Source organism: Musca domestica, unplaced genomic scaffold (genome assembly GCF_030504385.1).
Source record: "Musca domestica strain aabys unplaced genomic scaffold, Musca_domestica.polishedcontigs.V.1.1 20, whole genome shotgun sequence".
Taxonomy (NCBI): Eukaryota; Metazoa; Arthropoda; class Insecta; order Diptera; family Muscidae; genus Musca; species Musca domestica.
This window is the reverse complement of record NW_026712250.1, coordinates 7105461-7127555: the sequence shown is the minus strand read 5'-3', so window position 1 is coordinate 7127555 and position 22095 is coordinate 7105461. Positions and strand designations below refer to the sequence as shown.

At 29.7% G+C, this 22095-nt stretch overlaps 1 protein-coding gene across 1 annotated transcript in view; it reads left to right on the top strand.

Annotated features, from left to right (window-relative positions):
* The window catches only part of LOC101895818 (uncharacterized), a 191547-nt gene that overhangs the window by 3879 nt on the left and 165573 nt on the right, over positions 1-22095 (top strand). Inside the window, exons 2-6 of the mRNA XM_059122510.1 lie at positions 3484-3589; positions 4023-4113; positions 4197-4576; positions 4730-5640; positions 5717-5820. Of these exons, the coding sequence (XP_058978493.1) occupies positions 3484-3589; positions 4023-4113; positions 4197-4576; positions 4730-5640; positions 5717-5820 (1592 nt within the window). The remainder of the gene's footprint in view (positions 1-3483; positions 3590-4022; positions 4114-4196; positions 4577-4729; positions 5641-5716; positions 5821-22095) is intronic.

Genomic DNA, 22095 nt, shown 5'->3' with positions numbered 1-22095 from the left:
TATATACTAAAAAATATATGTTCAACTGATTTTAGACCAAAAACGGAAATTTCGATCAAAAAAATAATTTCGACTAAAAAATAATTCCGACCAAATTGTTTTAATTTGCAACTTGACCAATTTTTAAGTAATTGCCTGACATATTCTAATTTTCATTTCGTTTATATACTGCGCAATAATTTCAGCATTTAATTTTAGACCAAAACAAAAAAAAAGAATTACGACCAAAAAATAATTTCGACCAAAAACTTGAAATTTGCAACTTGACCAATTTTGAAGTGATTGCCTGACTTATTTTAATATTTATTTTCTTTATATCCTGCACCAATATTTTGTTTCTTTTAATTTTAAGCCAAAAATATAATTGTGACCCAAAAAATAATTTCCACCAAAATCTTTAAAATGACAACTTGACCAGTATTTAAAAGATTAACTGATTTATTTTAGTATTTTTTCATTTATATACTGAACAATAAATGTTAATTTGATTTTCGACCAAAAAAAAGAAATTTCGATCAAAAAATAATTTCGACCAAAATCTTTAAATTTGCAACATGACCAATTTTTAAGTATTTTTTTAAAAAAATAATTACGACCAAAATCGTTAAAATTGCAGCTTTAACAATTTTGAAGTGATAGTCTGATTTATTTTAATTTTTCTTTCGTTTATATCCTGCACCAATAGTATCTGTTCTTAATTTTAGACAAAAAAAGAATAACGACCAAAAAATGATTTCGACCAAAATATCTAAATTTGCAACTTAACCAAATTTTTTAATGATTACCTGACTCATTTTTATTTCTCCTTTGTTTATATCCGGCACTAATCATTTCTTTTATATTTTAAACCAAAAAAAAAATATATTTCGACCAAAAAAAATTACGACCAAAATTTTTAAAATTACAACTTTATAAATTTTTAAGTGATTACCTGACTTTAAGAATTTTCTTTCCTTTATGTCTTGTATCAGTTATGTTTTTTCTTTTAATTTAAACCAAAAAAAAGTCAATTCCGACCAAAAAAAATAATTCCAACCAAAATCTTTAAAATTGCAACATGGCCAGATTTTAGATGATTACCTAACTTATTTTAATTTTTCTTACGTTTATACCCTACACCAATCCATTGTTTTCCTTTGATTTCAGATCAAATGAAAAATTTCGACCAAAAAATGGACAACGGTCTTTAAAATTGAAGTTTGACCAATTTTTAAGTGATTTCTTGATTTATTTTAGTTTTTTTTTTGTAATTAAATAAAAAAATTAAAATCAAAACCTCTTTGAATTTTTTTGGAATTTTCCGACCAAAAATATAAAATTTTGGTCGAATATGAATTTTTTGATTTTTGAATTATTTTTGGAATCTTCGAATTTTATGGTTATTTTTAAAATTAAAGCTAAAAATTCAAAATCAAAACCTCTTTGAAATTTTTTGGGGTTTTCCGACCAAAAAAAAATAAAATTTTCCGACCAAAAATAAAAAAAATAAAATTTTGGTCGAATATGAATTTTTTGATATATCCATTGTTTTCCTTTGATATCAGATAAAAAAAATTTCAGCCAAAAAATAAATGACAAAGATCTTTAAAATTGAAGTTTGACCAATTTTAAGTGATTTCCTTATTTATAAATTAAAAAAAATTACAATCAAAACCTCTTTGAAATTTTTTGGGATTCTCCGACCAAAAAAATAAAATTTTGGTCGAATATAAATTTTTTGAAATGAAATTTATTTGAAATTTGAATTATTTTTGGAATTTTCGAATATAATAGTTATTTTTAAAATCAAAACTTAACAATCAAAATCAAAACGTTTTGGAGTTTTTTTGGCATTTTCCCGACCAAAAAATTAAAGTTTGATAATATTTCTGATTTTTTTTTGGGATTTTGTACCAAAAAAAAAAAAATAAATAAAATTTTGGTCTTTGATAAATTTTATATTTCCTAATTTTGATTTATATTTTGGAATTTTCGAATCTTATGGTTATTTTTAAAATTAAAGCTTAACAATTAAAATCAAAACTTTTTGGACAATTTTTGAGATTTTCCGACCAAAAAAATAACATTTTGGACGAATATGAATTTTTTGATATATATTGATAATATTTCTGATTTTTTTTTTTGGGATTTTGTACCAAAAAAAAAAAAATAAATAAATAAAATAAAATTTTGGTCGTATATGAATTTTTTGATACATTTTATATTTCCTATTTTGATTTATATTTTGGAATTTTTGAATCTTATAGTTATTTTTAAAATTAAACCTAAAAATTCCAAATCAAAACATTTTTGATTTTTTTGGGAATTTCCGACCAAAAAATAAAATTTTGGACGAATATGAATTTTTTGATATATTTTGATTATATTTCTGATTTTTTACCAAAAAAAAAAAAAATATAAATAAATAAATAAATAAAAAAGATACAATTTTGGCCGTATATAATTTTTTTGATAAATTTTATATTTCCTATTTTGATTTATATTTTTGAATTTTCGAATCTTATGGTTATTTTTAAAATTAAAGCTAAAAATTCAAAATCAACAACAACAATCAATTTTGGACGAATATGGATTTTCTTGATAAATCCTATAATAATTCCTAATTTTGATGTAATTTTTGCCAAAACCCGAAAATTTTAAACCATTTAATTTCAAAATTTATTTTTTTAAATAAAAATTGAAATTAATTTTAATTTTTTTTCAATATTTGAAATTTCCATTCAATTCAGTGACTCTTAACGACATCTACCTTTGAAATTTGAACATTACGCCAGTTAAAAAAAAACAAACCCATGTCCTTTTTACACACCTCTGTCCCAAACTCTGTAAATAGCATGTCATCTATTTAATATGAAAGCTTTCACCAACACTGCTAAACATAATGTAAATACAAAGCTTTATATTCAGTCCACAAAAGCACACAAATGCATGTTAACAGATTTAACATTTAAAATAACATTAACATTAACATAATCATTTAACATTACATTCTTTTCCATAATATTTTTCGATTAACATTTTTCCACTAACATTTCCTATCAACATTTTTTTCCTTATCCTTTAAAGCTCATGTCCTTGAGATTTTACTAAAGCCTTTTTCCATGTCCTCAAAATTTTACTTAAGCTTTTCTAACTCAAAATTCATTCAATTTCGAAACTTATTGATAGCCTTAAAAATATTTAAAAAAAGGTCCACATCGATTGGAGATTTTTTAAAAATATTTTTAAAAAAATATTTTTTAAAAAATATTTTAAAAATATTTTTGAAAAATCTTCTCTTAAAAAAATCTCTTCTCTCCCTTTTTTCTTTACTCTCATTTTTCCCCTACCACCACACATTTCATATCCACACCTCACTGTAAATATTTCAATTCGTTTTCAAAATTTTCACAAAATAATTTTAGATTTTTTTTTTCAAAAATTAAATATTTTTTCTAAAATCAATATTTGCATGTCCTTTTGGGGTGACCTTCTTTTTTGTAGGACGATGACGGCAATATGCTTTGTGTGCAATTTGCCCATAATGTCCCATCAGGTGGGCCTGGTGTGGTCCGGGGGCAATGGCTGGGATGATCTTGTCAGAGAGCAGGTAAGGAAAAATTATTTATTTATTTATTTTTTTTTGGAAATTTGAAAATTTTTTGAAAAAAAAAATCATTGAAATTTTTGAAAAAAAAAAATCATTGAAATTTTCGAAAAAAATCATTGAAATTTTTAAAAAACAAATTATTGAAATTTTTGAAAAAAAAAAATCATTTAAATTTTTGAAAAAAAAATCATTGAAATTTTTGAAAAAAATTCATTGAAATTTTTGAGAAAAAAAAATCATTGAAATTTTCGAAAAAAAAAATCATTGAAATTTTTGAAAAAAAAAATCATTGAAATTTTTGAATAAAAAAAAAACATTGAAATTTTTGAATAAAAAATTATTGAAATTTTTGAATAAAAAAATCATTGAATTTTTTTTTAAAAAAATATTGAAATTTTTGAAAAAAAAAATTATTGAAATTTTTTTCCTGCAGCTGGAAGAATCGACGATACGGCAAAGATTGGGTGGCCGGCGGGATTCAGCAGCACAAATCAATACGCCTCCTAGTACCTCACCGCCACCGGGTAAGAAAAATTCTTCAGATTTATTTTCAATTTTTATTCAGACTAATCTCTTCCCCTCTCTCTCTTCCCCTCCCCCCTCCTAGGTCTCCAACGTCGTCGCCGCAGTTCCCTGGCCCAGCTGACAGATTTGCTACGCGAATGGAGCGGTGGCGTCAAACATCAAAGCACCCAGCCCCAGCGCAGCACCAAGGCCCCCCTGAATCGTCGTGAAACCTTGGCCGATTTGGCCCGAAGTTTACCCTGGCGCACCACCACCACAGATGCCTCAACAAATGTGGGAGGCTCTAATTATGTGGCCCCAAGGAAGCGACGTGAATCCAGTGCCGAATCGGGTCTGAGGAGTGCCCGACCACGCCGTGATTCGAACACTACAGAGTTTGTTAAACACTGGAATCGCCGTGAGAGTACCGTCGACGAACCAGCCCCTGTCTCGGTGTCCGTTGTGGTGGAAAGTTCCAAGGGGGTAAGTCAGATGAGCCAGATGCCAGCCGTTCTCCCCTCAATTTTGTAAATAACCAATTGTTACTCTCTTTTGTAAATATTTCGCTCTCTCTCTCTCCGATTTTCCCTTTGTTTTGTGTATTTCCCCCCCTCTTTTGCCTTCCCCTTTGAGAAGAGCTCTCGTCGAGATTCGGGCGAGAGTAACAACTCCAGCCGTCGTGATAGTTCCATTGGTCGCATTTACACACCATCAACAACACCACCTCCTCCACCGCGCATCGGTGTCAGTCCGGTCAAGCGGGACTCACTGGCCGCACCCGAATTCCCCAATTTCCGTTATGAGCAACGACCCTCCACAAGTTCGGCAGGTTCCGATTCAATACAATATTTTTCTACTTCTTCCCACAATCAGGTCGACTCCAGTTGCCAGGCCCTGCCACCGCCCACGATCATCACAAGTTCGGTAACACCACCGGCCACAAGTCCCACAGCGCCAAAGGGCCGAAGGGACTCGACGACCCAGTGTGGCCGTGTTAATCGCAGAGATTCCAAGGCTGGCATTAGCCCTGAGAGGGCACCACGTTTGCAGCGTCTGCAGAGACAAGCCACGGCCTTTGATGAGAGTTGTCTGCCGGGTGGTAGCCGCAGGGGATCCCAGCCGGCCCTAAGCCCTGATCCGCCAGAGGAGGGCCAGCGGCGTAGCTCACGGCGCGATTCCCTAAGCCCCGACAGTGCTTCACGTGGCCGCAGAGATTCAAGAACCCATCTCTCGCCCGATCGCAGTCATGAACGTGAGGGAAGTCCCCATCGCCGTCATGCATTGCGGAGGCAAAGCTCCTCGGCGGCACGTAGCTCACGTTCACCCGATTCGACAAGTATATGTTCCTCGAGAGATGCCAGTCCCTGTGGGCGGGCACCACCGCTGCCTGTTACGGAAAATTCCTCAGCCAGACCTGCCATTAGACGTCAATCGACAACGGAAGAGATCCTTATATCTCGTGGTTTTAGGCGGCAGTCCACAACGGAGGAGATGATCAGGTGTCGGAATTTTCGTCGCCAGTCATCGCAGAGTGATGATGTTTGTCGGTAAGTTAAGGGGGTGGAGGGGAGGGAATCTGTAACTTTTGGAACTAAATGGAGGGGTATTTGGTTTCTTTTACAGCTATCGCGGCCGTAGAGACTCCAGTGCCCAAATCATTGATGGCACCATTGGCACCATGACCGTGGAGACCACCAGCACATTTTTCGATTCCAGCACTCAGACAGGTAAGTTCCTAGAAAAATAAGAAGAGAGGGGTGGGGAGGGGCTTATGTTGATCAGGGGAGAATGTGGGGGGAGGAGGTAATTATTGGAAACAAGTCAGCAAAGGCTATTGTCGTAAGGGACGGATCATGTGATACCCTACCACTTAGGTCCGAACCAAGTTTGGTCGATTTTTTTCAATGGCCCGGAAAACTCTTAAAAATCCTAAAAATATTTTTAAAATTTTTTTCTACAATTTTTTTTTAATTTTTAGAACAGATCAGGTAATACCCTACCACTTAGGTCCGAACCTATTTTGGTTGATATTTTCCAATGACCTAGAAAACTCTTAAGAATCCTAAAAATATTTTTAAACATTTTCTACAATTTTTTTTAAATTTTTTAGGACAGTATAACAGTTTATAACAGTTTACAAAACTGTTATACAGGTGAAAAAATCATCATATTCTTTTACAACCCACAAACTAACATATTCGAAGCATTATAGAGCAGTTTTCAACTGAGTATAACAGTTTGCATAACTGTTATACAGTGTAAAATGACTACAAAATATTGTACAACAAACAAAAAAACTAGTTTCAAAGCAATTTAATACGTATGACCTGTTTTAATTTTACAAAAATATTTAAATATAACAGTATAACAGTTTATAACAGTTAAGAAAACTCATATATAGACTATAAAATTAGCATATTCTTGTATAACCAACAAACCAACATTTTTCGCTGCACTATATAACAGTTTTCCATTGAGTATAACAGTTTGCATAACTGTTATACAGTGTAAAACAACTAGAATTTTTTGTATAACAAACATAAAAACTTGCGTTAAGCAATTTAATAAGTGTGCCCTGTTTTAATTTTAAAAAAATATTTCTTTATAACAGTATAACAGTTTATAACAGTTAACAAAACTCATATACAGGCCATAAAATCAGCATATTCTGGTACAACCAACAAACTAATGTATTCGAAGCATTATATAGCAGTTTTCAATTGAGTATAACAGTTTGCATAACTGTTATACAGTGTAAAAAACCTAGAAATTCATCTACAACTAACATAGGAACTTGTTTCAAAGCAATTTAATATGAATGCCCTGTTTTAATTTTACAAAAATATTTCTTTATAACAGTATAACAGTTTATAACACTTAACAAAACTCATATACAGGCCATAAAATCATCATATTCTTGTACAACCAACAATCTAAAATATTCGAAGCATTATATAGCAGTTCTCAATTGAGTATAACAGTTTGCATAACTGTTATACATAGTAAAACGTCTACAAAATATTGTACAATAAACGTGAAAACTTGTTTCAAAGCGATTTAATACTTATGTCCTGTTTTAATTTCACAAAAATATTTAATTATAACAGTATAACAGTTTATAACTGTTTACAAAACTCATATACAGGCCATAAAATTAGCTTATTCTTGTATAATCTATCAATCAGTGTATTCGAATCATTCTATAGCAGTTTTCAACTGAGTATAACAGTTTGCATAACTGTTATACACTCTTAAAAAGTAAAAATTAATGTACCACAAACATGAAAACTGGTTTTGGGCAATTTAATACTTATGCCCTGCTATAATTTTACAAAAATATTTCTTTATAACAGTATAACAGTTTATAACAGTTAACAAAACTCATATGCAGGCCATAAAATTAGCATATTTTTGAATAACCAACAAACGAACATTTTCGCTGCGCTATATAACAGTTTTCCATTGAGTATAACAGTTAGCAAAACTGTTATACAGCGTAAAAAACATAGAAATTCATGGACAACTAGCATAAAACTTGATTTGAGCAATTAACAACTGTTGAATATATTTAAATTTAATTTTTTTGCAACAGTATAACAGTTTATAACTGTTATATGTTATATCTGGTTACAAAACTGTTATACATGCCTCAAAATCAGCACATTCTTCCATAACCAACAACGAAACATTATCTGCGCACTATATAACAGTTTTCCATTGAGTATAACAGTTAGCAAAACTGTTATACAGTGTAAAAAACTTATAATTCATGTACAACTAACGTAGAAACTTGTTTTAAGCCATTCAAAGAAAGTTTTTGAATGAGTATAACAGTTTCTGAAACTGTTATACAATCGCCAAAAGTAACAAATTATTGTAAAACTAACATGCATTGTAAAATAAATTGAAAAAAATATATATTTTTTATGAATTTTTCAAACCAAAACCTTATAGGTTTTGCCAAAAAAAATTTCAAAATCTTTTGGAAAATCTCAAATAAGGATTTCTCTTTTTTTTTTTTTTTTTTTTTTGAAAAAAAAAATTATTTTCAAAGAATCGAAATCCAAAATCCTGAAACTGTTATACAAACTAAAAACGTGTCTATTTATTCCTCGAAGGCTGCTCACAAAAAAACATCCATTGAAATATTCTCTTAATTACTATTCAAAATATCCTTTCACTCAATTAATTGTGGTTCATATTAACCCTCTAAATATGTCCAAAAATTTTAAAAATATTAAAAAAAAACTCTTAATTTTTTTTCAAATTTATTCCTTGAAGACACCTAGAAATAACAAAAAAAATAATATCCTTCCAAAACTTCTTTTAATTATCCCCCAAAAATATCCTTACACCAAAGTCCTTAAAGACCACAAAAAAATCCCTCTTTTCCACCCCCGGCAACTAAATGCCAACTAATTAATCCTTTCGACACCTGTTGCCCCCCAAATTGCAGCACCAGCAGCAACAGGTGTCAGTCTCACAGCTAATATTTTTCAAATTCATTTCTAAATGGCTTTTAATAACTTGACAAACTTAACAACAACAAAAATAACAATAATTATTAACATAAATATACAAAAGGCAACAACAACACCGAGAAGTAGTTGGATAACAGCAACCCAATTCGTTACAGAAAAAAAATGAGAAGGAGAAAAAAAACTTGGTCAAGTGTCCTTTAGAGTGTATGCTGTTGGTAAATGAATGTCAAGTGTCCTGGACGGCAAAGTTAGTTGGTAAAGCAATTGTAAAAGTTCAACAAATGCTAACAACAACAAGAATAACAAAAATAAATTTAAGGCCATGATGTTGGGTTGTTGTAGCGGGAATATTTGGAAAAAAGAAATGTTTTTCAAAAATTCAAAGCCGATCCTTAGAAAAAGGGGGTTTAAAAAATTAAGTTGATTAGGGGTCACTGGAAAAATATTTTTTAAAAAATCCATTTTTGAAAGAAGTCCTTTGGAAAAAATGTTTAAAAAATCTAAATTAATCGATCGATAGTCCTTAGAAAAAATATTTTGAAAAATTTCATGTCGACAAAAAGTCTTTAAGAAAATATTTAAAAAAATATCTCCTTTGACAGAGAGACTTTCGATTTTTTTGTTTCAAATCCAGGTTAGTAGAGGGCCCTGTAAAAAAACATTTTTTAAAAATCTATAATGACTGCTAGTCTTAAAAAAATATTTATAAAATTTACTTAGAAAAAAATATTTAAAAAAAAAACTAGTAGAAAAAGGAAAAAATATAAAATCTATGCCCATCGATAGTTCTTACAAATTATATTTTGAAAAAAAAAAATAAAAAATTGAAAAATGCTAAAAATTCATTAAGAAAATATTTGAAAAAAAAAATCTCTCCTTTGACAGAGCGACTTTAGACTTTTTGTTTTGAATCCAGGTTGGTAGATGGCTCTGGAAAATATTTAAAAAAAAAAACCTAAAATATATATATTTTTTTTTTTGAAAAAAAAAAAAAATATTTCAAAAATATCCTTTATGATTGCTAACGTTGATTTGGTAATTCAAAACAATTCACGTTGATTTTTAGTCCTTGAACCATTTTTTTTTCTTTTGAAAGATCTACATTGTCCTTAAAATTAAGATAACAAATCCATATTGATTTCCTTCCTTTCCTAGTCCTTCAAAAAAGTAAAGAAAGAAATATTTCTCATAGACAAAAAAAAACAAGGTGGGTTTTTTTAAAAAAAAATATTATTCCAGGACTTAAGAAATCCTTGAAAAATATTTTTTATAAAATATCCGCCTTGGTTTTTAGTCCTTGAAAAATATATCTTTAGTCTATGAAAAATAATTTTTTTTTAAATATTCACGTTGAATTTTAGTCATTGAAAAAAATTTAAAAAAAATCCACGCTGATAGGGGGTCCTTTGAGATATATTTGTGAAAAATCTACGATAATTGTATGTTTTTGGAAAAAAAAATTTTAAAATATCTTTTATGATTGTTAACGTTGATTCAAAAAAAAAAATTATTTATAGTCCTTGAAAATTATTTTTCTATAAAATATCCACGTTAAATTTTAGTCCTTGATAAGTATTCCTTTCAAAAATATTTTTTTTATAAAATATCCGCTTTGAATTTTAGTCCTTGAAAAATAAAAAAAAACCCATTGATATAGGGGATCCTTAGAAACGTATTTGTGAAAAATCTGCGATAGTTCTATGTTTTCTTAAAAAAAAATTAAATATTGTCCTTTCTAATTGCTTCAGTTGATTTGATATTTAAAAAAAAAATTCAAGCTGATTCATAGTCCTTTAAAAATATTTTTTACGTTGAGTGTTAGTCCTTGAAAAGTATTTGTTCAGTCCTCGAAAAATATTTTTTTTTATAAAATATCCTCGTTGATTTTTAGTCCTTGAGAAGTATTTCTTTAGTCCTTAAAAAATATTTTTTTATAAAATATCCAATTTCATTTTTAGTCCTGGATTAAAATTTCATTAGTCCTTGAAAAATATATATTTTTTTATAGAATATCCACGTCGATTTTTAGTCCTTGATATGTATTTCATTAGTCCTTGAAAAAAAAATATATTTTTTTATAGAATATCCACGTTGATTTTTGGTCCTTTATATGTATTTCTGCAGTCCTTTAAAAATATTTTAATAAAATATCCACGTTGATTTTTAGTCTTTGATAAGTAATTCTTTAGCCCTTGAAAAGTATTTCGTTGGTCCTGGAAAAATAATCCATGTTAGTAAAGGGCCCTGGAAAAATATTTAAAAAAAATCCCCGTTGATAGAGTGTCCTTAGAATCATATTTGTAAAAAATCTACGATAATTGTATGTTTTAGGAAAAATATTTTTAAAATATCCTTTATGATTGCTAATATTGATTTGATGATTCAAAAAAATCCATGTTGATTTATAGTCCTTAAATAATATTTTTTATAAAATATCCACGTTCATTTTTAGTCCTTGAAAAATATCTTTTTAAATTTATGTTACATTTTAGTCCTTAAAAAGTATTTTTTATTCCTTGAAACATATTTTTTATAAAATATCCACGTTCATTTTTAGACCTTGAAGAGTATTTTTTTAGTCCTTGAAAGATATTTTTTTTATAAAATATACACGAATAGACACGATTTTTAGTCCCTGATAAGTAATTCGTTAGTCCTATAAAAGTATTTATTTAATCCTTGAAAAATAATAGAGCGCCCTGGAAAAAAATCTAAAAAAGTGCACGTTGATAGGGGGTCCTTAGAAACATATATGTAAAAAATCTACGATAGTTGTATGTTTTTGGAAAAACATTTTTAAGATTTAAGATCCTTGAAAATTATTTTTTATAAAATATCCACGTTGATTGTTAGTCCTTCAAAATTATTTCTTTAGTCCTTGAAAAATATATTTTATAAAATATCCATGTTGATATTTAGTCCTTGAAAAGTATTTCTTTAGTACTTGAATAAAAAAATATAAAATATCCACGTTCATGTTGAGTCCTTGAAGAGAATTTCTTTAGTCCTTAAAAGATATTTTTTATAAAATATACACATTTATTTATAGTCCTTGTTAAGTATTTCCTTAGTCCTTGAGAAATTGAAAAAATATTAATTTAAAAGCATTTCTTTTGTCCTTGAAAAATATTTTTGATCAAATATCCAGTCCTTGAAAAATATTTTTTATAAAATATCCTCGCAGATTCTTTGTCCTTGAAAAGTATTTTTTAGTCCTTGAAAAGTATTTTAGTGCTTGAACAGGTTTTTTTTTTTGAAAATTTACACTGTTTTATAGTCTGCGAAAATACGTTTAAAAGTTCAAGTGGATTTTCAGTCCTTAAAAATATTTTTATGAAAAAAAAAATCCAAGTTGATTTATAGTCCTTGAAAAGTATTTTCTTTAGTCCTTGAAAATTTTTTTTTCTGTTTGGAAAAATCTACATTGTTTAATAGTCTCCGAAAATATGTCTAAAACTCCACGTTAGTTAATTGTCCTTGAAAAAATATTTTTTAAAAAATCCAGTATGATTCAGTGTCTTTGATAAACATTTATAAAAAATCCTTGAAAAATATTTTGATAAATATTGATTTATAGTCCTTGAATACAGTTTTTTAAAAAATCTCGTAAATTAATTGTTCTCGAAAAAAAATATTTTCATTGAAAAAGTCACCTAAATAAGAAGTCCTTAATTATTGTCCTTGAAATTTTTTCTTTTTTTTTAATCCACATTGAATTTTTTTGTAAAAAATCCTCAAAAATTAAATGTCCCTAAAAAAATATTTTCAAAAAATCCACCTCAATAAAGACGCCCTAAAGAGTTTTGAAAAAAATACGACTTAATAAGAAGTCCTTAATAATTGTCCTTAATAAATATTTTTAAAAATAAAATCCACATTGATTTATAGTCCTTGAATAAATTTTTTTAAAAATTCCTAAATTAATTGTTCTCGAAAAAAATATTTTCAAAAAATCCACATTAATATAGAGTCTCTAAAGAGAGTTTTGAAAAAGCACCAAAAAAAGCACCAAAAAAAGCAAAAATTTTTAAAATGTCTAAACATCCACATTGGTATAGAACTCCTAAAGAGAGTTTTGAAAAAACCCCCCTAAATAAGAAGTCCTGGAAAATTAGTTTTACAAAATTCAAGAAAAAAAAATCGACATCAATATAGAGTCTTAAAAAAGTTACAAATCCTCATTTTTTTGAAAATCCTTTTCAATAAAAAGTCTTTACAAAAATATTGTGTGGTGGCCTTGGAAAATATATCTCAAAAATTCAATACAATAGCTAAGCTACAGAAAAATATCTTAAAAAAGTAATTTGAATGGTCTTGAAAAATATTTTCAAAAAATCCAACCTAATTAAGAGTTTTCTGAATAAAAAATTTAAAAATTCCAGTTCTTAAATAATAAGTATAAGTGATAAGTACATAAAAAAATATTTTTAAAAAAATCCATGTTAATAAAATTTCCCTGAATTTTTTTTAATCCATTTCAACAGAGAGTTCTGTAAAAATAGTCAAACAATCTACTTTAGCCAATAGTCCTTTGAAAAATATTTAAAAAATTAAATTCCACGTTAGTTGAGAGTCCTTTGAAAAATAAGTCTTTAAATTCCATAGTATGCGGTAGCCGCGGAAAATATCTGCCAGGAAATCAAGACAATAGCTAAGCCATAGAAATTTTTTCAAAAGAGTACTCGAAAATCCTTAAAAAAAAAACAAATAAAAGTTTTTTGAAAATATACACAACACCCTGTAATTCTCTGTCTCTGTGCAACACCCTGTCGTTCATATATTTTTCCATTTTCCTAAACACAAACAAAACAAAAAGGAAAACCTAGTGGAATATTTTTCCAAAACGAAAATTCTCAATAACTTCCTTCCAAGTGTCCTTTTTTATTAGCCCCTACCCCTTCAAATTAATTCCAATCGAACAAAAGCAAGATATTAAAACTATTTTTCACCATTTCAATAAAACTAGATTTCCTGACATTTGAACTTGAGTAACTGACTTTCGGTTGTTCCAAATTTGTTATTGCCATTGTAGTCTTTTTTTCATCATTCTCTTCTATGACATTGTTCCTTATGGCCACGACACCAACAGTACATGGCATTACTGACATACATTTCAATCGAGCAAGAGAGAGAGGAAAATTAAGACTAAAAGAGAGCTATAGAGAGTGACATATATATGAAAGAGAGAGAGATGGAAAAAAAGAGAGAGAATTGTGTGGTATTGAGAAATAATAGCCAAGAAATGGTATAGACCAACAAAACCGAAAATAGGTTAGGAAAGGAGGACAAATTGGGGAAAAAGAAAGAAAGAAAAATGGGATGCTTGGGGCGGCAGAGTAGAATCACAGATGCCCTTTCGCAAGGGAAAAGTTAAAAAATTTTGAAAAAAAAATACCCATAAAAAGAATAAATATAAAATATAAAAACAAATCTCAATTGTGATTTTATAAACCATTTTTTGACCAATATTTGTTACCGAATATAAATACATTGTACATTTTTTAAAGCTCGGAGTACCATGGCTTCCAGCAATATTTTACTGAATCAATTATCAGCTCTTAAAACAAAAGTTATGAGCTTAGGAAAACAATTACTTAAAAATCCGGAAAAATTGACAATTTTGCGTACCTGTCTTATTTTTCCCATAGCTAGGGAAATTTATGAGCTACATCAATATGATTTTACGAGATGGGTCCTAAGACCTCCCGGTTAAAATAAAAATTCGTATTTGCCAAATACTTTTCATTTCGTTAAAGTAACAAGGTTCAAGAAAACAATTACTCAAAAATCTGAAAAATTTACAATTTTGCGTAAATGTCTCATTTTTCCCACAGCTCGGGCAGTTGATGAGCTCCATCAATGTAATTCTGCGAGAGGAGTCCTAAGACCTTCTGATTTAAATAAAAATTCAGGTTTGCTAAATACTTTTTATTTCATTAATGTAACATAGACAGAAAACAATTTCTAACATTCAAACTTAGGGCTGTCTCAAAATATAAAATCGATTTTTTTTGACATTTTCGACAAATAGCTGCGACCAAATATGAATGTATTTTACAATTTTTGAAAGCGTCTGAGTAATAGCTTTCGAAAAAAATATTGCCTCATAACAACTCGTCAATTAGTTGCAATGTTACGGGCGAAGGAAAACGATTACCCAAAAATGTATAAAAATGGAAAATTTTGCGTATCTCTCTTATTTTGGCCATAACTTGAGAACTTAGTGAGTTACATCAACATAATTTTTCGAGATGAGTCCTAAGACCTTTCGCTTAAAATAAATATTTTTATTTTGCCAAATACTTTTCATTCCACTAAAGTAATAGGGACAGTAAACAATTTATTACATACAAACTTTGGGCATTCTCAGAACACTTTATCGATTTTTTTGAAATTTTCAACAAATATTTTTTTTACCCAATATAAATATATTGTACACTGCTAGAAGGCGTCTGAGCAATAGCTTTCGAAAAAATATTTCGTCATAAAAATTCGTCAATTATTTCTAAAGTTATGGGTTAAGGAAAACGATTACCCAAAAATGATCAAAAATGGAACATTTTGCGTATCACTCTTATTTTGGCCGTAACTCGGGCACTTGCTGAGCTACGTCCACAAAATTGCCAATGGAATCTCAATGCCCCCTGCTTAAAATAAAAATCCTATTTTGTCGAAAATGTCGATTTCACTGAAGATACAGAGACAGAAAACAATGTCGAATAAAAAACTTTTAGAAACCTAATATTACATAATCGAATTTTTGGAGATTTTCAACAAATAGTTGTGATCAAATATTAACATATTGTACTTTTTTGAAAGCTTTGGGACCATGAGCTTGTTTTTATATTTTCTAAAGGTTGAAGACCCGAGCTTTCAAAAACAGTTCACTTTGTAAATATAAGTCATCTAATCTCCAAGTTATGGGCAAAATTAAAAGATTAACCAACCAACCTCCAATTTTTGTAAAATTTCGGTAGTGGTTTGTGGCCAAATATTACTAAATCGGAAGCTTTTCTAACGCCAGGGGACCTCAGCACTTAAAAAACATTTTATTTTGTGAACATACACCCACCTGTCTCAATGATAAGGGCATAGGAAGAAGATTACCCAAAAATTAGAAATATTGAAAATTTTGGGTCACTCCCTTATTTTTCCCATAACTCGAATACTTGGTGAGGTAGGTAACTCAAATTTTGAGGGCGGAATCCAAATACCTCCTGCTGTAAATAAAAAAAATATAATATATGCCAAATATATTTTCTTTAACCAAAAATATGGAGACCGTAATAAATATCTAATGTGCAAACGTTGGGCCACCTCAAAATACATAATCGAATTTTGTGAAATTTTCGACAGATAAAGATGATCAAAGGTAGATATGTTAAACATTGCTTAAAAGCTCTTATGAATAGCTTTCGAAAAAATATTGTTTCATAAATATTCCTCGATTAGTTCAAAAGTTATGGGCTAAAGAAAACAATTACCCTAAAATCCCTCAAAATGAAAATTTTTGAGTAACTTTATTATTTTAGCCATACCTCGGACAGTTTGTGAGATACGTAAACATAATTTAGCAAGAGGAATCCTAGTGCTTCCTACTTTAAGTAAAAATACATGCCTTTCCGATCACCTTCCTATCATTGGAGATATAGAGACAATAATCAATATCTAATGTGCAGACTTTGAGCTGCCACAAAATACATGATCGAATATTTTGAAATTTCTGGCAAACAGTGGTAACCAAATGTAAATATGTTTTACCCTGCTTGAAAGCCTTTGGGAATAGCTTTCGAAAAAATATTGCCTTATATAAATTTGTCTATTAGTTCAAATGTTATGGGCCTAAGAAAACAATTACCCAAAAACCACTTAAAATGAGAAAATTCCGGTAACTCTTTTATTTTTCCCATAACTCGGAAACTTAATGCGTTGCGTCTATACAATTTTATAACGGAAATCTAAATACCTCCTGCTTAAAACCAGTATTTATATTTCGCCAACTATGTTCCGTTTTATTAAAAACTTAGCTCCCGTATTCAATATCTAATATGCAAACTTTGAACTAACCCAAAATGCATACTAGAATTTTTTGAAATTTTCGAAGCATAGTTGAGAGCAGATATAAACATGTTGTATAATGTTTGTAGGCCTGAGGATGATAGCTTCCAAAAAATATATTGTTTCGCAAATATCCGTCAATTAGTTCAAAAGTTATGGGCTCCAGAAAACAATTACCCAAAAATCTCGAAAAATGGGGATATTTTTGGTAACTCTTTTATTTTTCCCATAACTCGTACACTAAATGAGCTGCATCTATGCAATTTTATAATGAGAATCTAAATACCTCCTGCTTAAACCCAGTATTTATATTTCGCCGACTATGTTCCGTTTTATTAAAAACTTAGCTCCCCTAATCAATATCTGATGTACAAACTTTTAACTACTTCTAAATACGTACTAGATTTTTTTGAAAATTTCGAAGCATAGTTGCGAGCAGATATAAACATGTTATATAAAGTTTGTAAGCCTGTGGATGATAGCTTTCGAAAAACTATTGTTTTGCAAATATCCGTCATTTAGTTAAGAAGTTATGGGCTTAAGAAAACAATTACCCAAAAATCTCGAAAAATGGGGAAATTTGCGTAACTCTCTTATTTTTGCTATATCTCGGGCTATTGTTGAGCTATGTCAATAAAATTTTCCGTGAGGAATCGCAAAGACCTCTTCGTAAAACCAAAATTCATATTTGTGAAAAAATGTTTGATTCTATTGAAGATATGGGGACAATAAGCAATGTATAGCTTCAAAACTTAGGTGACACTGCTAAAGGGCATTTCAAAATTTGTAGATTTTTCGCCATAGATTTCTAGCCAAACAAAAGTGTATTGTCTTAAGCTTTTGTCACTGTGGGTCCTCAAAGTTCGGATTAAAAATATATTCCGATGTTACAAGTACCATGACAAACTTAGCAGATCTTCTCTTGAAAAGTTACTTTGACAGGGCAAAAAAAAAATACCAAATGACTTGTGGCTCTTTTCCTTGTGGACTACATCCAAAGGATAAATGGGCCATCAGCAGTAGACGAAAAGCGAAAAAAATGCGCGCGCATAACTAGGACAAAGAGAATGCCAATGCAAATTTGACAGTTAATGAAAACAAATAGCAACAACAACAACATCCCACGCACAACAAAGAAACTAAGAGCCACACTTTTCTATGGAAGAGTAGCGGTCCGGAGTAAATATTGTGAGCAAATGAAGTATCTACAAGAACAACAAAAAAACTTTTTTTTGACAGAAAACTACGAGCGATGTGTCAATGACAGTTGTGGGAGTAACAGACACACGACAAGAGGAAGAAGCAGCAGCAGAAGCAAATGCTGTTCAGGAGCATACAGGACTCAAATGACTTTTGACTAAGGATTTTATGAATCAGTTGTTCAACGAAACGCGTAGCATTAACGTTGAAAAGCAAAATACGGAGAAAGAAACAAAGCCTCAAAAAAAATAAAATAGAGAAGAAAAAAAAAAACCAAAAGAGGGCAAAGGAATTTAACGGGCCTCCAAAAATAAATTAAAGAAAGAGAAATTTAAACAAAATTCCAAAAATAAAAATTAAAAAAATACAGTTTCTAATAAAAGAAATAACGGCAGAATAATAACACATAAAGTGTTACCTAAAAGTATGCTTTAAATTTGCTTTCACTTTACGACTACTTCGACTGTGTGTAAACGTGAAGCTGGTGGTGTTGGCTGGCTGGTTAACAAGTGATTGTGTTTCATTTTGTGTATTTTGTAAAGAGAAAATACAACAAAAAATAAACGACAACAAAAATATTTCCCCGGAGTATTGCATAGCATACAGGCGTGTCATTTGGCAATTAAAGCAAACACATCTATAGCATATATTCAGGCGCCAAAAGTGCAATAAAAAAAAAACTAACTTGCAACAGTTACAGGCGTATTTGTTGTTGTGTGTGTGTTTCCTTTAAGGTTTTTAATTTTTTCCATCAACAAACAAAACCCGAAAAAATTAACAAAATTTCTCAAAATTACGAAACCATCAAAATTGCGGATTTTACAAAGCATGCGCCGTTTAAAATTCGTACGTATTGAAATTTTTTAATAATTTCCATGAATAAAAAATAGATATTTGTATTTTTTTTTTAAGTAAACACATATTTCCACATAAATCCGAACAGGACCTTGTGCTTGTGCCTCTAAGAACTGTGAAGGATGTTTGTTTTTCTTCTGTCTTCTTGAAGACCTTGCACCCAACCCCCTTAAGGATTTATGAATGAATTTTCTTATGTGTGTGTAGTCCACACATTAGTATGGGCCAATACTTAGATTTATGAATAAACTAGCGTTCGGGGGTTGCCATTTGGCCGAAACACAAAAGTCTGCCTAAAAAGCGACCAAAAATCCAGAAAAAAAGGGGAATGAAAAAGTAAAAAAAAAATTGAAAAAATTAAAAATTTTTGGATACTCCAACATTTTTCCTGTATCTCGGGTATTTGAAGAGCTACAATTTCCCATTTTTGGAAAAAATTAAAGCAAAGGATATTCTTCATTTAAAAAAAAGGCTAAAAGGATTAAGAAAAGGCACCCCATACTAAAATGTGGGGCAAAAATGTTCATAACTGATTTACGTTTTTGTGATATACTTTTTGGGTAATTCAAAATTTTCCCCTATATCCCAGGTACTTAAAGAGCTACAATTTTCCATTTTTGGAAAAAAATTAAAGCAAAGAATATTTTTCAATCTAAAAAAATTTAAAATGTTTCAAAAATGGGACTTCATACTAAACTGCGGGGCCAAAAAGTTCACAAGTGATTTACGTATTTGTGATATACTTTTTGGGTAAATCAAAATTGTCCCCTATATCTCAGAAATTTAAGGAGCTACTATCCATTATTTTTGCAGAAAACAAAAGCAAGGGACGTTCCTCAATTAAAAATAGTTTTAAAGGATTAAAATAAGGTACCCCAAGTTAAAATGTAGGCAAAAATGTTCACAGACGATTTACGAACTTGTGATATACTTTTTGGGTAAATCAAAATTTCCCCCTATATCTCAGAAATTTAATGAGCTACAATTCCCTATTTTTGCAAAAATTAAAAGCAAGGGACATTCCTCAATTGAAAATAGTTTAAAAGGATTAAAAAAATGTACCCCAAGCTAAACTGCTGGCAAAAACGTTCACAAATGATTTCCATACCTGTGATACCCTGGATATGTGATTTTTAAATTTTTGTAATTTTCGACAATTTCTTGAAAGTAATTGCCCGTATATTTAGCATAATTATGAAGACAGGGAAACATAGCATTCAAAAACATTTAACTTCAATGAAATCCGTTTATGTGTTCAAAAGTTATGGTCTAAGGAAAGCGATTACCCAAAAATGGCGAAAAATGGCAGAATTTAAGTAACTCTCTTATTTTTACCATATCTCAGGTGTTTAATGAGCTATGTTTACGAAATTTGGCACGACGACTTAGAAGACGCTTCTCTAAAAACAAAAATTCGCATTTTAGCGAAAATCTCCGAATTAATTAAAAATATGGATACCGTAAAAAATACCCAATATGAAAACCTTGAGGCATCTTAAAATACTTCAACGAAATTTTGGAATTTTCGACAAATGTTTGTCAACAAATATAAAGTAGTGGTAATTTTTCAAAGCCTATCGGTAATTGCTTTCCAAAAAATACTGCTTCTTAAATATTTATTAATTTTGTCAAAAGTTATGGCCTCCAGAAAACGATTACCCAAAAATTACAAAAAATTAAAAATTTTGCGTAACTCTACTATTTTTCCCATAACGCGAATATTTGATAAGCTATACCAACAAAATTGTCCCCGAATGATCTACAAGTCTCCTATCTAAAAACACAAACTCTTATAGGTTTCAATGAAATCCGTTCATCTGTTCAAAAGTTGTGGCCTAAGGAAAACGATTACCCAAAAATGGCGAAACATTACAGGATTTTGAGTAACTCCCTTATTCTTGCCATATCTCAGGTATTTGATGAGCTATATTAAAGAAATTTACCAGGATTACTTACAAGACACCTCTCTTAAAATAGAAAATCCCATTTAAGCGAAAATCTTCCCACATACTGAAAATATGGATACAGCACAAAATACCCAATATGAAAACATTTATCCATCTTAAAATACTTCAACGAAATTCTGGAATTTTCGTCAAATTTTTGTCAACAAATATATATTAATGGAACTTTTTTAAAGCCCATCGGTACTGGCTTTCCAAAAAATACCGTTTCAAAAATATTCATTAATTTGGTTAAAAGTTATGGCCTTCGGAAAACGATTACCCAAAAATTACAAAAAATTATTTTCCCCATAACTCGAAAATTTGATAAGCTAAACCAATAAGAATTTTTCCAGAAGATTCGCAGGTCTCCTATCTTAAAATACAAATTCTTATAGCCTCAAAAAGGTTGGTTTTTAATAAAGATATAAAGACAGTGCCAGTGATCTAAGGAAAACGATTACCCAAAAGTAACCAAAAAATACCAAATTTGAGTAACTACCTTATTTTTACCATATCTCAGGTATTTAATGAGTTATATTAGAGAAATTTACCAGGATTACTTACAAGACACCTCTCTAAAAATAGAAATTCACATTTAAAATATGGTTATAAGAAAAAAATATCCAATATGAAAACCTTGAGGCATCATAAAATGCTCCAACGAAATGTAGGAATTTTCGAGAAATGTTTGTAAAAAAAATTATAATTTTGGTGCATTTTCTAAAACTATTCGATAATGGCTTTCCAAAAAATATTGATTCATAAATATTCATGAATTTATTCAAAAGTTATGGCCTCCGGAAAAAAATTACCCAAAAATTACAAAAAAATCAAAATTTTGCGTAACACTATTATTTTTCCCCATAACCCGGTAATTTGATAAGCTATACCAATAAGATTTTTTTTAAAGAAACACAAGTCTCCTATCTTAAAACACAAATTCTTATATTCTCAAAAATCTTGGCTTTTAATAAAGATATAAAGACTGTGCCTGTGATCTAAGGAAAACGATTACCCAAAAATGGCCAAATTTGGGTAACTCCCTTATTTTTGCCATATCTCAGGTATTTGATGAGCTATATTAAAAAAATTTACCAGGATTACTTACAAGAGATCTCTCTAAAAATAGAAATTCACATTTAAGCGAAAATCTTCCCACATACTGAAAATATGGATACCGTAAAAAATACCCAATATGAAAACCTTGAGGTGTCTTAAAAAAAGTCAACAAAATTTAGGAATTTTCGACAAATTTTTGTTAACAAATATATAATTTTGGTGCATTTTCTAAAACAAATCGATAATGGCCTTTCAAAAAATACTATATCATAAATATTCATTCATATAGTTAAAAGTTACGACCTTCGGAAAACGATTACCCAAAAATTACAAAAAATTAAAAATTTTGCGTAACGCTACTATTTTTCCCATATCTCGAAAATTTGCTAAGCTATACCAACAA